Source organism: Phaseolus vulgaris, chromosome 11 (assembly GCF_000499845.2).
Source record: "Phaseolus vulgaris cultivar G19833 chromosome 11, P. vulgaris v2.0, whole genome shotgun sequence".
Classification (NCBI taxonomy): Eukaryota; Viridiplantae; Streptophyta; class Magnoliopsida; order Fabales; family Fabaceae; genus Phaseolus; species Phaseolus vulgaris.
The window spans coordinates 9,806,168-9,828,449 of record NC_023749.2 but is presented as its reverse complement, the minus strand read 5'-3'; the positions used below and the strand labels follow the sequence as shown (position 1 = coordinate 9,828,449).

General features: G+C 32.7%; 4 protein-coding genes and 1 non-coding gene across 5 annotated transcripts; 2 read left to right on the top strand and 3 right to left on the bottom strand.

Moving 5' to 3' along the window:
- The first annotated feature begins 779 nt into the window (after positions 1 to 779).
- Positions 780 to 5,882, top strand: LOC137818381 (bifunctional nitrilase/nitrile hydratase NIT4A). The gene is made up of 5 exons (XM_068621779.1): positions 780 to 1,110; positions 1,306 to 1,485; positions 3,820 to 4,113; positions 4,798 to 5,079; positions 5,629 to 5,882. Exons 1-5 carry the CDS (start codon positions 966 to 968, stop codon positions 5,778 to 5,780), a joined length of 1,053 nt encoding a protein of 350 aa, XP_068477880.1. The 5' UTR covers positions 780 to 965; the 3' UTR covers positions 5,781 to 5,882.
- Positions 5,883 to 7,038: 1,156 nt separating this feature from the next.
- Positions 7,039 to 10,769, bottom strand: LOC137818022 (uncharacterized protein At5g41620-like). Its single transcript, XM_068621246.1, has 3 exons — positions 9,562 to 10,769; positions 9,355 to 9,477; positions 7,039 to 8,625 (listed from the first exon to the last, which is right to left on the bottom strand). The coding sequence occupies exons 1-3, from the start codon at positions 10,135 to 10,137 to the stop codon at positions 7,258 to 7,260; spliced, it is 2,067 nt and encodes a 688-aa protein (XP_068477347.1). The 5' UTR covers positions 10,138 to 10,769; the 3' UTR covers positions 7,039 to 7,257.
- A 4,610-nt stretch (positions 10,770 to 15,379) lies between these two features.
- LOC137818017 (photosystem I subunit O) lies at positions 15,380 to 17,108 on the bottom strand. The gene is made up of 4 exons (XM_068621241.1): positions 16,886 to 17,108; positions 16,721 to 16,799; positions 16,437 to 16,616; positions 15,380 to 15,629 (listed from the first exon to the last, which is right to left on the bottom strand). Exons 1-4 carry the CDS (start codon positions 16,959 to 16,961, stop codon positions 15,539 to 15,541), a joined length of 426 nt encoding a protein of 141 aa, XP_068477342.1. The 5' UTR covers positions 16,962 to 17,108; the 3' UTR covers positions 15,380 to 15,538.
- On the top strand, positions 15,737 to 15,808 carry TRNAQ-CUG (transfer RNA glutamine (anticodon CUG)). Its single transcript has one exon. It is a non-coding gene; the product is annotated as a tRNA-Gln (tRNA).
- A 1,573-nt stretch (positions 17,109 to 18,681) lies between the features above and the next one.
- LOC137839254 (F-box protein At2g27310-like) lies at positions 18,682 to 21,345 on the bottom strand. Its single transcript, XM_068648401.1, has 2 exons — positions 20,673 to 21,345; positions 18,682 to 19,480 (listed from the first exon to the last, which is right to left on the bottom strand). The coding sequence occupies exons 1-2, from the start codon at positions 21,138 to 21,140 to the stop codon at positions 18,953 to 18,955; spliced, it is 996 nt and encodes a 331-aa protein (XP_068504502.1). The 5' UTR covers positions 21,141 to 21,345; the 3' UTR covers positions 18,682 to 18,952.
- Positions 21,346 to 22,282: the final 937 nt, after the last annotated feature.

The window sequence follows — 22,282 nt, the reverse complement described above, 5'->3', positions numbered from 1 at the left end:
GCACGTCTTGACCTTCTCGAGTAAGAGGTAGATGGTTGGTTTATATCGTCTAACCTTCAGATGGTTTGATTCATTACCAAAAGACTCCACTTCAACATGACTTTTCTTCTTACCTTTCTTTGGATATGCACATTGTAGTCATTTGAATTTCATTGAATATAACGCCATACTAACAAAGCATCTAGCCTCATCAAGTTCCAACCTCCACAACTTATACCTTTCATACATTTTACATATCCAATAAAAATAAACCTCTCAGTTTGTGTTTCAGATCTCCCACTCCATACCTCTAAAGGAGTCTTACAATTTAAATATATCATTAACTCATGTTTATCAAGTAAACTAAAGTGTTTCCAACTTTTTTCCAAAAAGATTTTAAAGTTCCTAACAAAATACACCTCATTCTCTCCAAAATGTTCCGTTTTAGTTCCTAACAAAATACACCTCATTCTCTCCAAAATGTTCGTTTATTCTCAAAATTCACTATGATGTACATACTTGGTATTATGCATATGTTTTTGTTTTTATTTTTGTAATTATTGTGATAATTGTTCTTTTATTTTGATGATTTTTTTTAACTTTTATTTTAATTATATAACATATATATATATATATATATAACTTGTGTGTGTATATGTATTAATTAGTGAAAATTGATATAAAGTAAATATAGGATTTTTATAAAATAATTAATTTTTCTTAAAATTTTAAAATTATATAAAAAAACAAGTTTGATAGCATTAGGTGTTATTAATATACAGTATGGTGTTCTAACATTTAACGTTAGGTTTGTGAAATTGAAGAATTTCTATTAACTAATAAATGAGGCTGGAAAGAACTTTTGAAGTTTCTTAAAATAATTTAACCAAAAATAACTTTTTGAAATAATTGGAGTTCCATAAGAAGGATTGTGATGCTTGAAACAAGAAGGGAGAAGATCAGAAGAGAGTGAAGCTGTGGAAGAGATGGCACTCGTTACAGCAGAGCCAATCATAAACGAGGGGCCTCTGTTCGCGGAGGTTGACATGGCTTCGGATTTCAACGCCCCCACTGTCCGAGCCACCGTTGTTCAAGCTTCCACCATCTTCTACGACACTCCAGCCACTCTAGGTCCTTCTACTCTTCTCTTTTCATCCGTTTACCCTTTTGCGTTTCTTCTCAAATTTCCCTTCTTTTTGTGTTTTTGTGTTGAAAGCGCCATCTGGGGTGCTCCAGATTGGTCCACGCAACGATCCTTTGGGTGGATAAGTTATCTAATTTGTTGGTTCAGGGGAAATTAACTTGGTTGGTGATTTTTGTGTGCAGATAAGGCAGAGAGGTTGTTGGGTGAAGCTGCAGGGCATGGGTCCCAGCTTGTAGTGTTTCCAGAAGCGTTTGTGGGAGGGTACCCGCGTGGTTCCGATTTTGGTGTTTCTATTGGAAATCGCACGGCCAAGGGAAGAGAAGAGTTTCGCAAGTATCATTCTGCAGCCATTGATGTGCCTGGTAAGGCTTAGATCAAACACACATTGCAGTTCAGCTGCTAAACTTACTTTATGTTGGAACAAATTACTATAAAACAGATAGACAATTATTTTGTCTTAAAGGTATAATAAACATATAAAGGGTTGCAGGAATCAATATGCTGTCTGCTGACATTATTTTCTTCAGTCTGTACGGATTCTTTTAAATTTAAGATGTATTTACCTATATGCAATTTAAGTTTTAAGATAAATATGTTAAATTATAATTTTTTAAATTATTTAGATCTTATTTGGATGTTAATTAGAATTATCATTTAATATTCTTTTGTTTGATATGCATATTAATATAACATTTAGAATTATCATTTACAGGTGTTACTTATACTCTCTTTCTTTCTTTTTGGGTTATTACATTTTCTTTTCTGTGATGAATTTCCAATTAACTAATTGACGAATTATTATCTTCAATATTACTAACTTAAGAGGACCATAACTTTTTAAACGGTTGTTCAAACCTAAATAGGATTTAATTTTTTACCTACTAGGTTAAAGACTAATCCTTCCCAATACTATGATTGTCGTTGCTCCAGCGATTTTTGCACACGGTGGAATCAAACACAGGTTTTCCTTTGCATGAATCATCCCACAATATGTGAGGACAGAGTGTCTCTAACTACTAGTCAACCCATCGGACTGTAACCAATTGACTATTGAAAGATTGAAAAAATTGTATTAGTCTTACTTTGTTTAACCTTGTTTTTTCTTCCCACTAAATCTAGTAATTTTTTTTTTTTTTTAAATTCATGTCGTTGTTTTATTTGAATATAAGCTGAATATGAAGTTGCACATTAGATAAAAATAGACAAGTTGAACAATTGTAAGTAACAAAATCCACAAACTCAACCTTAAGTTTGGTTTGAGTATAATCTCAAACGAGATCCACGTCGATTAAAGATAAAGTCATTTTATAATAAATAAAAAATAAATAGGTGTAAATTTCACTTTATAAATTGATTTTGTAAGATTGAGTACACTTCTTAATAGCAATTGTGATGTGATCATGGATATGAAGGAAATATTTCAAGCTAGGAAGGTAAAGGAAAAAACTGTAAACCCTTTATGGTATAAGGTTAGCTAGGAAGAATAGGATAAAACTTCTTATGTTTGATTACATGTATAAGATGGGGAGTGTTTGGCCTCCTTCCCTTCTCACATGCCTCCTGTATAAGTAGTGCCCATTTTGTAGACATTCTTTTACCTTGGAAATAAAAGTCATTTTGTGTGCAGAAAGCCTGGAGTGCTTGTGTAAAGTAGAGAGTTTCTCTCTACAGGATTTTGTCTTGAGAATTAGGTTTCAAGTGGTGAAGCACCATACTTGCTTATCTGATAAAGTTTGAGTGGCATAAAGTTCTTTTTAATTCCTAGTCCTTTTTTGAGTTATAATTTTGATTAACTTCCAAGAGAAGTTAACCTTAGCAAAGATCACCTTCCACCATCAAGATTCAACCAAATCTGAACCATTCAAGAAATTTTCCAAGATTCAACCAAATAGCTTCCTACAATCAAAACTAAAGCGTGAAGAAAACCCATTATATTAAACCATGGATTCTGTAAGAACTTAGGATAGCCGGTCCACATCTTGGAGCAACCCTCCAAGGTTCTCATCAGGTTGACTCATGATTCATGAATGAAATCTCTTTCTTCCAATTGGAATTCTAATAATCTCAAACAATGGCATAGAATGGCAGATTGTTAGTTGAGAAACATATAAGTAAAGAAAACTCGTAAACTTAATGCCTCAATGGTTGGTTCATAATCCATTTGTGAAGATTTCTCTTTGTTTTCCCCATACTAATAAATGGTATTAAATCTGATAGTTGGTGTTGATGATCGGTACAGAAGAGTACAGTAGAGGATACTTAAAAGGGAAAATTGTTAATTGAAAAACATATAAGGTTTTGGATTAAGTATGGTGTCAATCACATTTGTATGGTTGGCTCATGGTCCTTTACTGAAGATCCCTCTTTGCTTCTCCCCCTTGGATTACCCTTAATTTCACATATTACAAAGCCATGTCCTTTCCAATTTTGTGAATTGATATATATAACTCCATTAAAATTCATACTACAAAATCTTAGTCATAAAAGTCTTAAAAAATTTATAAGTAGTAACATTCTTCAACATACCCAAGTCCCTGAAATTATTAGCAAATGTTGTATTTGTTGTAGGTCCTGAAATTATTACTCATTGATTTTAAATAATACTATTTCTAATAATCCAAATCCCTGGAAATATTACTCATGAATTTTACAGATCCAAGTTAGGGTTTCCATTAACAAATGTTGTATTGTTGTAGGTCCTGAAGTTGATAGATTAGCAACAATGGCAGGGAAGTATAAAGTACATTTAGTGATGGGTGTGATAGAGAGGGATGGCTACACACTTTATTGTTCTGTTCTATTCTTTGATTCTCAAGGTCATTACCTGGGAAAGCACAGGAAAATCATGCCAACGGCATTGGAGCGAATTATCTGGGGATTCGGGGATGGATCAACCATTCCAGTGTTCGAAACTCCCATTGGAAAGATAGGTGCTGCCATTTGTTGGGAAAACAGAATGCCACTATTAAGGACAGCAATGTATGCCAAAGGTTGGAGTTTTTATGTTAGCTTTTTTATCTTCTTGTTACACGCAGTGTTCTAGCATTAGAGAAGAGCATTTAAAGTTATTGTTTTCTGGTATTGGGGCTGGTTCTTTACACCAAATAGAGTGTGCTATTATGTTTTGAGTTTCACACTGACAATCAGTGTAAATTTTTTTACGCTATCATCTAATTAGAAATTATTTTTGCCAGAGTATATTTAAATTAGTTATTATACAACTCAACAAATTTACCATGATGATTTGTTATTAGATGATAGAGTGAAAAACTTTTACACTGTAAGCACATGTATTATTTGTTCTTATGCTTTTGCTGAGTCTATGGGGATTTGTCAATGTAAAGATGTTTCAGTGTCCACCAATTAAAAATAGAGAAAATAATCTATCCATTGACAGTGTAAAGAATCTGTACTCTGCCATCCAATAACAAATTGTTATGCATTACAAGTTTGCTGACTATTACACTAATTAGCTTAAAAACATACTGACTGTGATTTTTTATTGGCTAACATAGTAAAAGATTTTACACTATGATTGCATAGAAATTAAGCTTTAAAAAGTATGACTTTTAAAGCATCCATTACAACAGTGAATAATTTTAATCACGACAGTTCATGATTAGATGTCATTTGTATACTATCATGACATTCTAATTAAAATCCTCATGCTATAGGTGTAGAGATATATTGTGCTCCTACAGCTGATGCCAGAGATGTGTGGCAAGCATCAATGACCCACATTGCTCTTGAAGGTGGATGTTTTGTTTTGTCAGCAAACCAGTTTTGTAGGAGGAGGGATTACCCTCCCCCTCCGGAGTATGTTTTTGCTGGCACAGAAGAGGACCTGACACCGGATTCTGTTGTATGTGCTGGGGGTAGTGTCATTATATCACCATCAGGGGCTGTTCTGGCTGGACCAAATTATGATGGGGAGGCACTAATCTCAGCAGACCTTGGTATGTCATGTTTACTCTTTCTGCTTCCATTGTCTTACAATGCTCAGAAGAGTATTACTTTCTTTGATGGATGATGTATTTGTTGGGGACAAAGGGTTTCACAAGTATGTACAAAAGAAAACAGCAAAGTGGGTAAGATAATCAGAAAGGATGTTAGTTAGGTAATATATAAATAACAATATCTATAACACTATAACAATAACAAAAGGATACCCTATTTCGTTTACTTATTTTACCTCTTTTAACTACTATAAGTCTAACAGAATGTATCTTTCCCCTAGTATAAATAAAGGGTTTGAGGAATTAGGTGGGCAGCGAGATTGATTTGTAACATAAGGGACTCTCCCTTGGAAGAGTTATTACTTTGAAAAATAATCATTAATTCTTCAATCTTCGTTAGTATTTCACTTTTTTCCCTCAAACTCCTGATTCTGGAAGTCGTTGAGGTTGTTTTTGATTGCTTCAGATATTCTTAGTTTGATCACTTTCTTTGTCTTTGGTTATTAAAAGACGTCTATTAACATTGTGATTCTTGAAAATGTTGCACAGATCTTGGAGAAATAGCAAGAGCTAAGTTCGATTTTGATGTGGTTGGACACTATTCAAGGCCAGAAGTGCTTAGCTTGACTGTAAAGGACCATCCAACAAACGCAGTTACTTTTACATCAACATCAAAAAAAATTGAAGACAACACCAAGTAGTGTCTTTCTTTCATGTTCAGCAACTTCTGAACCTGACCCCTTTGTATGTTAACACTTGCGTTTCATATATGGAAGTTATTTGGGCTTTAGCTTGTACAATAAGCGCTTGCATTTTGGGTTGGCTTATGTGACCACATTAAATGATATTCGAACTCATTTTTAGTTAAATTCAAACACCAAAAATAAGGTCTGCAAAATTCAGTTTTTTGTAAAAAATAACTGAACTGAATTTTAATTAAACAATGTGTTCAAACAGAACCTTTTTATGAAAATAGTTTTGCTCGAACCAAATAGTTTTTATAAAAATATTTTGGTTCGAATTAGTTTAGTTCTAAAGTAGTGTTCTTTGGTCAATTCTATAGTAGTCCAGATCGAACACCACTTATGAAAGAAAATTCATTAAAGCTCTATTATCATTTGATGACGTACATGGATGGAAAATGAAGTTGGACTTTAAAGTATGTGCAATCTTAGGCACTATTCTGCATTCTGTTAAGCGTTGTTTACCATAGTGTGGCATCAAGTAGTTTTATGCTTTGATATTTAATGGGTTCTTTCTCTATTAATTTGTCAACACACGTATTTTTTTGAATTCCATAAACAAACAATAGAAAGTGGTAGAACAGAAGCATGTTACTAAACAGATTCCCTTGAGTACCTATGATTCTTTGATCCATATAAAGTTTACCATGTGGTGATAAATCAGCATGTATACTTTCAAGAAATAGTAGCTCAATTAATATGAACAGTAGAAGGTGCTAGGAACCCATTAATATTGGAAACGTTTGTTTTGGAAAAGTTAAAGCCGTTGTTGTCAAATAATATCCAATATGGCCCACCACACGATGGTTGATTCAAAGTTCCAAACAGAGGCAACATAGAGTACAGAATTCAAATATTTGAATTGTTGGAGTTGGAAGTATCCAATGATAATGTTATCCGTCACGCTGTCACTGCCAGTACTGTTTCATTTAAATCACAACTATGCATCTCTCTAACGTATAATTGTGTCCCCAGAATAGTTTTTAGTAGCAGACTCTTTGTTCTTATCTCATTTGTTTTGAGGTCAAGCCGAAAAGCCTCCATTATTTCCTTTTGGAACTATGAGGGAAATTGAATATGTGTGACAATGACATTGTTTGCCAGCAATTTTCGTCCTGGTGGATTATTAACAACTTGTTCAAATTAGATTCTTTCTTTTTCTTTTATAGGTATGTCGGCTGAATATTCAAATAGGAAAATTTACTTGCACATCAAATGCCAGTAAAGCTAGTAAAATAACTAGCACAAAACTGCAGTATGCGACTCTATTCAATATGTACATTTTTCTTGCTCTGGCTTTAACAATTACCACACAAAACAATGATATAAGAGCCTTCAACATATTTAACTCATCAAAGACAGCATTTACAGTTCAGAACAGATATAGTAGAAGCTATCCATGACAATAAGTTACTCACTACCACTATCAAAATTCTCAACATCCAGACTTTTCTCCTGCAATTTCTTGCTTCAAATTGTCATCCTCCAGGGCAAGAGCTTTTTCACCAGCTTCTCCACCAGCACACTGCAAAGTTAATAGTCTGCCATTTATCTTATCAGAATTAGCACATGAGATAGAGTCTTGGAGCCCCTTAATTGACCTTTTGCTTTGAGTTTCATCATTATCATCTTGTATCCGAGCTTGTGAGAGAAATTCAATCGACCTATCAGGATCAAAATGATCAGAAACTTCCTGAATATTTATAGAAAAATCCCTCTTCCTACCACTTGAAGTTCCCTTGTTGAAGCAAATACTTCCCCACTGAATTTTCTCAGAGAAAGACTTCCTCCCTATACTTTCTTTGTCAATAGAAAATCTCTTGTCTTGACCATCATTTTCACACGCAAAATTCCACTTGTAGCCTTTGCTGACATCATCCATGTTCAATTCAATTGAATGAAGATCACTGTCATCTGAGTCATCATCTCTTCCTTGTCCTACATCATTTTCAACATCTGAATCATCCTCTTTCTCTGCATTCTGGAATCCCCTATAGACAATATTGTTGAAATAAGACTCAAGATCCTTGATATTTTTACATTCTGGAGAAGCATCCTCATTTTGTTCATCTTTAGTCCTCACATAGTCCTCAAGCTCATTTCTCAGCTTTTCCAGGAAAGCATTCTTCTCCTCAAACTGATACTTAGCCTCTGAAAGCTTCATCTGGACTCTCTCTTCGCGTAAGAGATCAGCTAACTGAAGCATTTCCCTTTCCTTCTCCACCTCCTCGCGAACTTTAGCCGATTCCCTTTTTAGTTCCTCCACCTGCGCTCTATCTTCCCCAATGCCTCTAGCTAGTTCGTCACAAATTTGCTCCAGAATCTCCTTTGCACGCTTCTCCCTTTCAAGTTCTTTAGATGCTTTCAAATGGGAAGCTTTTACGCTGGCCATTTCTTTGGCAATCTTCTTGTTCAACCGTTCAGTTTGCCTTCTCAACTTCTTCTCCACCGCAAGCTCTTCCGCCACATGTTTTATGGCATCATGGACCCTTTCTCGTTCTCTTCTTTTCCAAACAGCCTTTTCTTCTCCAAAATGCTTCATGACATACTCAATATCGTTCTGGTTTGAACGCTGTTCTTGGATCAGTTGATCAATTTGGTGGCACACTCGATCAAGCTCACTCCCCAGAGCCAAGACGAGGGGCATGCTTGATGCTTGCTCCTCTCTAAGGCACATTTGATTTAACACCTTTAGAAGCTTCTTTGATGTAGATAATCCACTTCTAGCTTCCTTCAGACGGTTCTTAACACCACCAGTGCACTTGCCTCGATTCTTTTCGCTTCTTAACTGATTTTCCACCTCCTGCGTTTCAACTTTTCAACATAGTTCAGTTTCATCCTTCACACCGAACAGAAGGAACAGAACAAAACACCATATGTGCAACAAAATTATAAATTATTTAATTAATCAGATCTATATCTAAAGTTTCTTGTCGTTACTGTTTCAATTGAAATACGAATCTTAAATCTCTAATCTGGATACAGGAAACCATGTAAAGAACATAAAATAAAGGTTCGAAGTGAATGATAACAGTCTAATCTTTAAACTAGTGATTTCCAATTCAGGAGCAATAATTTCATCGTTGTTACTTGAAAGTTCAAACAATTCACTATATTTTAAGACAGTCCTTGTAAACAATTTAAAAGATACCATGGGCACAACTTGTGTTGCTAAGAGGCTTGGGAGAATCACAACAAAAGCTAGTTGTTGCAGTCAGAAAGTCCTTATGAACCCCACACCTCACCACCACATCCTCACATACCAATTGATAAGGATGAACTACACAACAAAAAGTCTCACGTCTAGGAGACCCCAAAGCCTAATAAACCCCACACTTCCAATATAGGACTCTAGTCTCATGTCTTGTCTTGCAATTGGATCCTAACGTAATCCACCTATCTTCTTTGTGGTCCATTAAATAAACCCCCCAGATAAAATAATAATAAAATCACCGGAAGAACTTTGTGAAAACGATGACCAACCACTTATTCTTACCAAATTTTCAATTAGTCTGATAAATTCACTCTTTACCTCAATTAAATTAGCATTGCTATGAGCATCCAGAGCATCCAAATAGTAATCACCCGACAGAAGCTGATGAGAAAAACCCGACACTCTTCTTTTGCAGCTATCCCCTTCAAGACCCTTCATCCTCTGCAAAAACAAAGACGACCCAAAAATCACGCCACACCCAATGAACCAACACAAGAAAAAAACAGAACTTTAAAACGAATTTACCTCAGAGGCAGGACTATGCGATGGATCTGACATCTGTGACCGCAACAAGCCCGATCTGCACAACCCCGCACTTTTCTCTCTGCCTCTACCCTTCTCCTTGCAGCCTCTCATTTGATCAACCTCGAACTCCTTCTTGACCCTGGAAGGAGGCAAATCATTGATTTCCCAGAGTGTAGCAGCGAGTTTCCTGGCTGACACAGAAAGCTCCTTGTCCTTGGAGGGTAACATGGAGGCAGAAGAATGCAAAGGCTTGGTGTGGTGTGCAGGAAGAGAAGGAGAAGCTGTTTTGGTCTTCCACATGGGAACTGGGGTGCTGGAACCTCCTTTCTTCCCAACCAAAATGGCTCTCTTGAAACGGTATCTTCTGACAAGAGATGAGGAAGAGGAGGAGGAGCAACCTCGTTTCCTAGTCTTGCTGTGGTTCTGTGTGAGACCTTCTTTGAGGTTGAGGTTGTTGTTGGTGTTATGACACGAGGGCATGGTGATGAGAATTGTGTGAAGGAGTTTGAGGTACCCGAAAATCCCGGGTTTGCGAGATTCACATGAGGATTCGGACACGGGATAAGGGCATGGCATGCAGTGTGTAGTGTGTAGTGTGTGTATATGTGTGTGTGCTAAGTGCACAAAGTTTCTTGAAGCAAGGTGCCAGTTGTGGTCAGCATCATCATCTTCTCTCTTTTTTCAATGCTAAAATAGACATGAGACTATTTGGCCTTGAATTTAGCAAAGTGGGTCATCAAAGATCTTCTTTCTAGCTTTCTCCTTATGCTTGTGCTTATGCTTATGCTCCTTCTTCTTCCACTCCTATTATTTTGAACGGCTAAAGGAGGTTGAGGACCAAGGAAAGTAGGAACATGTCAAAAAATGGAAAGATACGTTTGTGATGGAAAAGAAACTAAACAAACCGAAGAAGAAGCTTTAAGTTGAGTTTGGTGAGAGAAATTGAGTGTGTGAGAGGGAAAGAAAAAGGTGAGGGAAATCCTGTGAGAGGGAAGGGTGCACACAGTCTATTGGTCATTGGAAAACCCACTTAAAAAGAAGAGACAACGTGGCAGACACGTGACCTGCATGTGCTTTCTATCAGCAACGTGCATGTGTTGTGTTTGTGTTACATAAAACTTCTAGGTTCAAGGAAACCTCCATGCCTCCAACACTATCTACTAATATATTACTATTATTATCATTATTTAATAAATATTTCTGTATTATATTTAATTCATATTTCAATTCATTGCCCTGATTTATTGCCTTCATTCTCTGCACTGCTTTCATTCATTTTTTCTTCTTCTTCTTCTGTAATTCTATAATAATAATAATATATGGATTCTGCATTTAGCACTTAAACCCTGATCATACCTGGAATGTTCTTCAAATCTGTCCATCATTGCACACTTTTCACGGCATCATCTCCTCCTTTTCTTCAACTATCTTATTACTTTAATCCTAAAATTCCATTTTAAACTCTTTATCACATTAGTATAAATTTTTAAAATTATAACTTAAACATAATACCATTCCATATTTAAAAATCCAAATGGTAACAAGTTTATAAACATAAAAATTTTAGATACTTAATATTTTTAAGAATTAATGTGATGGTATTATATCTTTCAAGAAATCAATGTGATGGGGTTACTGTATTGTAGTGATTTTTTCCTTTTATCCTGTCAAATATTTTCTTTCTTATCTCTCTTATGATTGATTGAATATATTTTTGGTTGAAGAAAAGGAGCATGCTGTCAAGAATATATTTTTTCTCTTCCTTGTTGTCATCACTCGTTGAAGTTATAAACTTATTGTAATTGGACCAATCCCAATAATTTTCTTGATATGATTGAAAGATGATTAATGGTAAGATAAAGTTTAATTATTGTCACATCTCAGCAGCATGTGGAGACTAGTAGTATATTGATGCATTGAATGCTAAATCATTAGCAGTCACACGACTGATTTATTGTTTTCTTAATTTGAGGAATAGCAAAATTAATCAACAGATGGAGATAACCCTAACATTACAACCAGATCAAGACAGATTAGGGTGAAAAAAAGGTATGCCGAGATAGTTGAAAGGGTGGTTAGAAAAACAACTAAAATTAAACATCTATTCATCCTTAAACATGTAAAATGTTTTCCACTGCTAAAGCTAGAAAGCTACCAATTTTTTTTATATCTATATTAACCATACATGTTATCACTATAACGAGAATTCTAATAATAGTTTTTATGTATAAAATCTTTTTACAATTTTATTTTTGAAAAAAATAATTATTATTTTAATTTTAATAAATAAAAAAACTAATTTTATCTTCAAAAAATAACATTTATCAATTTAATACTTTTTCTTATCAATTTAATAATTATTCTAGTCAAAAATATATCTCGTGACTATAACATTTAGTTTAGTTTAATTGTCGTCTCTCCTTATTGGACTTACTTCTTATTTTTATATTGAGTAATGTTCTCTCTTTTTCTTTTTGAATTCGATTTCGTTTCTAGCTATATTCTGTAATTGATTACAATATTGTATATCTAGTCAATTTTCATAATCACGGTCTTTAATAAAAAGTAAAAAAGATTTTTTCATTATTTTTATGAATCGACATTAGAATATTTTTATCCTATAATTTGCCTCGACTTATGATGTGAGGGTCCCTTAACCTAAACATAAATCAATAAACTTAAAAAGTAATTAATTATAAATTGATCTTGAAACTAATCTTCAAGCATGACCTCACAATAATATTCTAAGCATATACACATGTCATCATTCTCATTTCTCTTTCTCTCTCTATCCATATCTTGATTAATTAATGTCTAAAAAAATTATTTTGTCCCTAAATCTAAATTCAATTTTTGATTGATTTTATTCTAATTCTTCCAATTTTTTTACATGCGTTATATTTTTTACATAAGTTTATTTTAAAAATAGATTAAAAGAGTGAATATATTGATAAAAGATAAAATATAAAAATGTATTTTCAGAGACTTAAATTATATTTTGATCATCTAGATTCTTAAAAACAAAAAAAAGTGCACCGAAGTAGGTAATGTAAGAGTTGTGAATACTGTTTTTTAATAGATGAAACAGATGATATGAAGATGAGAATTAAGTTAGAAGAAAAGAAAAAAAGAATGCAGTTGCAGAACGCAGAATGCAGAGAGTGCAGAAGGCAGAGTTAGGCGAAAAGAAATGAGAAGCACGGAGTAAGTAATAATTGAGGTAGGTGTCTAATCTCACACACACCAGTGCCACCTTCTGCATCTTAAAACTCACAATCAATCATGTCAACAAGTGACCGGGTAATGCTTTTTTTTTTTTTGGTGTGGGCTCCAAGAAACGGTTGAAGGTGTCTTTTGGCAAAACAAATCAAATGGAGTGAAGTAAATACACACAATTTGCCTGTTACCATCATCCATTGTTTCGGAAAGGGAACATACAGTGTGCTTTCGTTTCGACATTTGGCCGTTATGTGTGGAAGAATGCGGGAAATTGCACGGAACACCCATTAACCCTATTTTTTGCAGGCCAAGAAATTGAAATGGAAATTTGAAATTGGTGTGTTGTAGAGTTGGTGAAGGCTGCATTAATGGTTGAAGAGAGAAGAAGGAAAATGGTGGCATCTTAATTTGAAGATTGCCGACAAGGGAGGGTGGCTAGATGAAAGGATTGATGAATGAAAATACTGGTCCAGTGGCTCCTTCAGTTGCAAAATCAATGAACTCTTTCTCGGTGTCTGTTCCTACAAGACACGACTCACCCGCAAACGGAGAAAAAATTAATGTACTTTTCCTCAATGCAACTGCCAAACGCTACCCAACTCCATTCAACTCCAAACTATCATTAGCTTCTAAAGAATTCGTACCAAACCTTTCCCATCCATTTTTTTTTTAATTTTTATTGTTTACAAATTAAATGCATATAAGTTTCGTTTTCAAAAAATGAAAATGAAAATTTTGAATCCATAACAATATATATTTAGCCATTTAAGAGTCAATAATGGATTATCTTTATAACCGATTATAATTGCAGCAAAGTATCATAAGGTACCTTGCATTGATGTTGGAGAATGAAAACGTATTATTCACACAAAAATATATTACTAGCTAAGAGAATGAAGAAACATAATTATATAAAAAAGTAACCACAGTACTATTGGGTGACTCAAAATAATAGCACATATCAAAATATCTGAATAATTAAGCTTAATTACTTAATTAAAACACAATCATAACCGTAAAACATAATTATAACCGTAAAGTGAAGATTAGGAATGTGTCCATATATATAATATAGTATGTTATAGTAAAAATCATCTAATAGTAAAAGAATATTCTTATTCTTAACCACTTTGAAAAGTAAAGATTGTTTATGCTCTTATCTAGAACACTATCTATTAATTATATATATATATATATATAAATATAAACTGAGCAATTTAACTATTAAATTTTTTAAGCTAATTTCACAATATTCTAATCAAAATTTTAATAACTTAAATATTTGCAGTCAATATTTATATTTGCTTATACTTCTTAAAAGTATAATATATGAGGAATTGAATTATTTTATGAAGTTTCAAATAGCAATACAATTTTGTAAACTTAATATATTCAGTGAAATTTTTTAATTTAATGATTATACGAGTAAAATTATATATATATATATATATATATTATAAAAGTAAATAATTTTATTAAAAGTTACTCTAACGGGTTTATAATCTCTATAGTTATTTATATAATTCAATGTTGATTTATCTGTTATCACATTATCTGAAATTAATATATATTTATATTTAATTTTTAGATACCGTAAAACTAATGGGTTTGGATTTTGTTTATTATCTTTATAAATTTTGAATTACTATTTTTAATCCTTATAAATTTTGTTTATTAACATATAAATTCTGATTTTAATCAGTAAAACTATTAATAAACAGTATTTATGTAAAATCATTTTATGCATCTTTTCCATGTTACAAAATGCTCGAATAAAATAAATATTTGCTACATCAAAACAAGATTACAAATTTTATCTATAAAAAAATCAGCAATATCTTATAAACTTTAATCCCTTAATCAAAAAGTTACATAAAAATGATAAATAATCTTTCACAAGAAATATTCTTGGATCTCTTAAAGTCGCATACATCTTCTTTTTTAAGCACCATCCCCTTTTTGACTTAAGAAGTCTCTTCTATTCACACAAGTTCCTCTAATAATAGTGAGTGGTTCCTCTTAAATGACATACTCATAAGTACAACCTAATTACAAAAATTGATCATTTTCTTTGAGTAACTCAAAGATTGTATATGTGGGGCAATGCTTTATCAAAGGAAGAATAATGTTGTAAAAAATTGTCATTAAGGTTGTGTGTTTCATAATTGTTAGGTGCAACTTTGACCACCACATTGTTTCTTCAGAAAAAAAAAATGTTGGTGTTTCATAAAATAGAAACTGCTAAAAGTATATGAATTCATATTGTGTTGTGACAATGGCTTGTAATTAGTTCTATCACAACACATGCTATTTGTTTATCTATTACAAATTTTTTTCTTTAGAAACCTTTAAAAGAGAAAAATAATAAAACATAAGTTTTACAAATTAATTTATGTATAAACTAATATTAACTTACTTGTTTTGAAAATATAAAAACAAAAGTGTCTAATGAAACATTTGGATTTTGAAAATACTAGCATAATTGAGATGGTTTCTTTTTGTTGATGAATAATTATGAGAATGATAGATTACTGAAAGTAAACTGTAGGGTTTGAAAAAATTGGTGGGGTAAAAGCTGGGACATTGATGAGGAAGAAGGTAGTACAACAGCAATAATAATATACAACATTATGAAGACAATATTACACGGATTTCTAAGGTAAAAGGTAGCATATAGAGTTATACATCATAGATTGCAGTTGCAAGGCACAAAAGGAGAAACAAAAAAGAAAGTGAAAACAGACCATAGGTTTGGAATTCAAAAGTAGTCTTCAGTCCTTCCCTTGAAACCAATTTGCCCAAAAGTGAGACACAGGAACAACCCAAGGTGCCATGTAACCAGCCATAACCTGGGAATAACATGTCTCACCAAATCATTATTATGTCTTCTCTTCTTCAAAATGTGTTTACAGTTTTACAGTTTATTAAGCAACAAATTGCTTTTGTTTTCATCTCTGGTCCCATGGTCTAGTGGTTAGGACATTGGACTCTGAATCCAGTAACCCGAGTTCAAATCTCGGTGGGACCTTTTGTTTTGATGATAATTTCTTTTTTACTTATGGTTTTTCAAATGTTATTTGTTTGGGTTGGGTCACTGAACAAAATGGGCTTAAGCCCAAGTCCACTCTTTTCATACTTCTGTCTTCAAAATTAGGCAAAACTATTATAAATCTTAACTAGCCAAAATAAAAATTTAACTAGGAGCTATTATTGAAAAAAATATTTTTAATTTTTTTTCTGTTGTTTTGAAAAAAAAACAGTTGTTTCTCTAAAACAAACAGAGTAAATAGCATGTCGATATTTAGTTTTGTGAACGAACAACATGTATTTAAAAGAAGAATTACATTGAGTATATTTTTGTTGCAGTAGTTAATTAAGAGTATTGAAAGAAACTCTAATAGGGTTTTATTTTACTTTAAAAGGTTTGTAGAAGTATTAGAACAGTCATTTTTCATTAGTTTAAAAATTTATTTTTATTGTTAACACTATGTGTTTCATGTTTAACTAAAATTTTATCGATTATTTATCATGAAAAGAAAAGTAATAATTAATAATTAAAGCGTAATTGTTTCAAATTAAGGCGTTACTGTTTAATTTTGACTTCATCGGTGTATTCTATAACAATTTGTCCTACAAAAAATGGAGAAGTGACTAACCAGAACTGGGAAGTAACAGCAGGAGGAGTGGGGAAGTGAGCAAGCTCAGCTCCAATGCTCTCAAAGAAGAGGCCAGTCAGACTTTTACCGCCGATAGCCGGTATGCTGGAAGGTGCTAACCAACCGATCAACCCAAACCCGATCACACTGTAATCTGCGCGCAGCCAATTCCTCTGGAAGCTTCAATCACCATTCACAAATGTCACCATTCATTCATTCTATTTTTCCCTTTTCTGTTACTTTCAAAAATTACACAAATTATTAATCTCTTACTGAAAAATTACCATGTAACCCTCCCACCATTTCCCATTGCCACACCTTGCCTCAAGGGATTCCTAGCACTCACAGGCGATCTCACAAACCCTGCAACAATTCACAAACACAAAACATCTCCCACATCATGCTCTCCTCAATCAAAATCAATTTTTACTAACTTCCTTCATGCGTACCGGAGGTCAGACGAGATGCGGTGGAGCCCAGGGATGCGCCACCCAATCCTGCGACGGTCGCCAAGGAGGTTGTCATTTTCGCTCTGCTCTCTGAATCACCAGCGTCGGGAAGTAGTGGCTGTGCTAGTTTTTGGGTTCCTATTCTTCGTATTCTTTTCTACCAAATGGATTCCATTGAATTAGATTGGGTTTGGATTGCGTTTGCATCGATGCCAACGTTACTCAATCACATTTCGCCACGTGGAGTTTATCAGATAAAGTGGGGTCTGCATTAATCCCTTGTCCACAAGAAAGAAAATCATTGTCCACGTGGAACAACTAGTGGCATACATTCAATCAGATTCAATCCTCAAAATGATATTTATGTAAATTATAAGGAATAAAACAACAAAAAATAATTCTGTTTAAAAAATCAATAAAAATGGTGTATGTTGTTGTATACAATATTGTGGGTAAATTCCCTATCAACCACCATTTACATTTTTATTTCCCTAACTAGCATCCTTTTGTTTTTATTTCCATATCTAGTACCTTTTTGTTTTTATTTTCCTATCTAGCACCCTTTTATTTTTCATTTCTCTATCTAGCACCATTTTAAAAATAAATAAATAAATAAATAATAATTTATTTATTTTTTGATAATTTTAATTTTGAATGCATTAAAAAATAAATATTTGTAATGTTTAAAATAGTTATAAATATAATTAATGAATAAAGAAATTAATTTTTATAAAATAAAATAAAAATAAATAAAATGTTTAGTTTAAAATAAACCCTACAACATAAAAGTTGAATCTATAAACATAAATTACTATTTATTTTTATTATTATTGATGATGTAATCATGTTAATTTTAAGTAAAAAATACATGACATAATTAAAAAAAAACAAAGTCAATTAGTATTAATTAATAATGGAAGTAATATTGAAGTGTCTATCCTAAATGCAAAATCCTAAAAAAAAAACTAATGCAATTGTTACACTTAATGCTTAAAAATGAGAAGCAAAAAATGAAAGAAAAAAAAAAGTCTAGAAAATAAAAACAACAACAATAAAAAAAATAACTAAAAACATAAAAGATATAAAATAAAGGCAAAACAAATTAAGACAAAGATAAAAGATATAAAAATAAATCCAAATAAGATAAATATAAGAGATATAAGGCGATACTAAATAAGTATATGTTGATCATAAAAAAGAAAATAAATGAAAGATGATAATTCATTTAATATTTTCTTCAATGGTACATTAAATAATTTGTTTGAAATGAAACATAATTAATGACGAGAAGTGCACAATCCAGTAATGGTGGGACATATTATTTATGTGTGTCTTGGTGTTTGACAATATGAACATTTTTTTTCCGATCATGTTGTTCTTTTATGTCCATATCAGTCATTATTTAACTTTGTTTTTTTATAATTATGTCCTGTATTTTTTACTTGAAATTAACATAATTACATCATCAATAATAATAAAAATAAATACTAATTTATGTTTATATATTCAACTTTTATGTTGGTGTAGAGTTTAATTTTTTATTTTATTCATTCTTAAAAAAATAATTTTTAAACTAAACATTTTAAATTTATTACTTTTTTATTTTTATTTTGTAAAAACACATTTCTTTATTCATTAATTATATTTCTAACTATTTTAAACATTAAAAATATTTATTTTTTAATGCATTCAAAATTAAAATTATCAAGAAAAAAATTAATTTATTATTTTTTAATTTATTTTTGAAATGGTGCTAGATAGAGAAATAAAAAATAAAAGGGTGCTAGATAGGAAAATAAAAACAAAAGAGTGTTAGATATGTAAATAAAAAGAAAAGGGTGCTAGTTAGGGAAATAAAAGTGTAAATAGTGCTAGATAGGGAATTTACCCCAATACTGTAAATACACTTTTAAGTATAGGTTGGATACTTAAAATAAGATTACTATTGGGCTCTAATTTGGGCCAGTATTGGGCTTCTCTGTTTTGAACCTGGGTCAGAAAGCCCAATAGTGAACCGTTTTACTGATTGCACTCTTCAAACGAATATGATGAAGAGTCAAAAAAAGGTCAGAATCCGGCGAGGAAGCAGAAGAAGAGAAAAGCGAGGAAAGCGAAGAGTGTTGAAAGAAGATCACGTGCCTCCTCCCTCCTAAACTTCCTTTCTCTTCTCTCCTTCATCAAGCACGTGAACTTCTGAAACCTCTCCTTGTCCCTCACGTTATCCACTCTCTTCCTCACTCCACACTCCATGGCCCTCTGCAGAATCGCCACTCCTTCCTTCCCACTCACCTGCCTCCCCTCCGTGTCCTCCATAACCAGATTCACCCCCGTCACGTGCACCTCCCCTCCCACCTTCCCGCCGCACGTCACCTTCACCACGCACTGCACCCTCTCCCTCGCCATCTCCGCCGCGTACACCACCTCCACCTCCCGCGTCAGCCAGTGCCGCCGCGCCAACACCGCCCTCCGGCTCGAAACGTTCGCCGCACGCTTCCCTCTGGGCTCTAGCATGATCCAGCTCACGGTCAGACTCTCCTCCAACTGCTTCAACCACTTCTCCTCCTTCCTCGTGAACTTCACCGTCGTGGGAATCATCTGTAACAAAAATTAACCATCAAAACTATTTAGAAAAACAATCTCATCAGAATGTGCTCACTGACTTTTAATAATAAAATATTTTAACTAATAAAATACAACGACACACTAAAAAAACACTTCTTTATAATTCATTTTAATAAATAAAATAACATATAATAGTATTTTAAATAAAAAATAATAATTAACATATTAATATATTAGATTGTTAAATAGTTATTCTATTATTTGTAATATCACCTCCAATATTCTTAGTCCAATTTAGATTTAATGGGAAGAATAGTTTAGAATTTGCAATCACTATTAATTCTACTTCTATAAAAGACACTAAAAGTTGAGACGCTTGAACTGACTAGTTTAAAGCTACTGTTTTGAACCAAAAGAGATAGTAACTATTGCTATAAGAGGGACAATGACAGTACAAAAAAAATTACAACTTTTAATACGTTCTAGTTAAGAAAAAAAAAAGTACTTCGTGCCCTTAATTAGCTTCATTCGTAAATAGTAAATGTTATGAATTTTTTTTTACCAATGATAAATTGAAGAGCCTAATTTAAAAATAAAAACAATAATTTCAATTTTGATCCTCGTATTATATATTTTTTATTAAGTAATATATTTGAATCCTAATTCCATCACATTCATTCATGTTACTATTAAAAGAAATTAATTATTGAAATAAAATAAATTAAAAATGGTTTAAATTTTTAAAATTTAGTTATTAAAATCATGGAAATATGAATAAGAGATCAAAATCGTAAATGAAAAATTAAAGGGAATGGAATTTATGCATTACCCAAAACCAATAATTCACTACTATTATTCTCTTTCCATACATAGTTATTTTAAAAAACATTGGAATGTTAATATTTAAACAAATTAATGTAACAACTCTATTTGTCCTATTATAGTGGTCATGTAAAAAAATAAACTAATTGTCATTTTAACTTTATAGTACATTATTAATTATTATTTTTACCCTTGAAATACACGCGCATTATCAGCATAAATCAAGACTTAATATTAATCATTTAAAATAACTATTTTCATTCGTCTATTTATAAAATCTTCTTTATCAGTATATCTCCTAAGACAACAATAATAGAAAACTAAAAAACTTTCTTAATAGCTATTAATTAGTTAAAATGTCGTATTAAGGGATCGAGCTAGTATTAAAAATAGGTTTAACTACCTCGTTGGGCTCGAGCGCGTCCACCCACAGCGGCGAGGAAAGGAAGCAGTTTTTCTGCGTTTCGATGCGTTTCACGCGCGAGAACACGGGCCTTCCAAGGTAGTATATGTCCACGGCGGAGATAAGATCCTCCGGCGGTGGCGGTGGCGGGAGCCTGGAGTGGAGAGATAAATGATAGAGGGAAGGGAAGGCGTCGGAGTAGATGGAGCGGTGGCCGCCGGGGATGGTGGAGATGACGCGGCGGGCGATGGGGTCGTGCAAGGAGGGCCACGTGGCGGTGCAGATTTGGCGCCAGAGATCCTCTTGGGTGCAGAGGCGGTGCATGAGGGAGGATACGGACGCAGCGGATGCTAGCGTGGCGGCATCGAGGCGCGTGAGGATGTGCGCGTGGATGATGTCGGGGTGGAGCGTGGCGAGGATTGAAGTGTTTTGGGTAGTTTCCGATGGTGGCGAAGTAGTATCAGGCATGGTGGTTGCGTTCCAAATTCTAAGAGTTTGTTGGTGTGGGAAAGAAGGAACGTGCAATAGACTTAAGAGAGTGATGAAGAAAAGAATGGAAAGTGCGATAAATATGAGTTAGAAACACGAGTCAAGTCAAAGGTGGCTGTCGAAATCCAACTCGGCTTCGTCACTTCTCATTGTAGATCTCGTTAGTTTCGTTTGGAAACATCCTATGCTTTTCATGTGTCACTCTCTATTAATCACTCTTTTAAAAAATAACATCAATTCAATTTTAAGAAATAAAATATTAAAATAAACCTCTTAAAAATAATTTAAAAAAAAACAAATTTTGTTTTGATTATGTGTACATATATAATTTGAAGAAAAACACAAACACACTAAGAACATTACAGTTTCCAATGAAGATGACAGCATTACAGTGGATATGAAGTTACATTATATGTTGAGAAAATTTATTTATTTGTCTATAATAATCATAATCACTTTGAAATGGAATTTTTTTTGAAAAATACGTGATATCATCAAGTTTTTACACTTCTTTTAAATACACGTGTCAAATATGGTGCGACACTTATAGAACATATTCGGTGAAATATTAAATTAAAATAATATTTATTAAATTTTTGACAATTTTAACTTAAATTTAATATAATTTAAAAAAAATACATTAAATTTTTAAAATTTCAAACTAATCCTTTTGAAAAAAACATATTTTTCTTAAAAACAGGAACATACTTGATACACATAAATTTTCATTATCAATTTATATAATTTATAATTATATAATATATCCATATCTTATATTTTGAAAATTATATATATATATATATATATATATATTCGTGTTTATTGTATCTATGGTAAATAGATTGGCATTGACGTGAAAGTTAAAGAATTAAAATAAGTGATGAGATGGTGTAATGGTAGGGTTAACGGTTCATACGTCACTGAACCTGGACTATGATGTTCCATTAAGGCGGCTATGGGCCAAGTAATCGACTACCTAATTCCAATTTTTATTTTTGCTTACCTACGCACCACTATTCAAATGAATTAATGTCAAAACAAAACAAATCTGATTAAATATAGAATGAATATATGTTGAGAACCTTACACAAACTTATAAAAAAACAATAAAAGGAAATAAT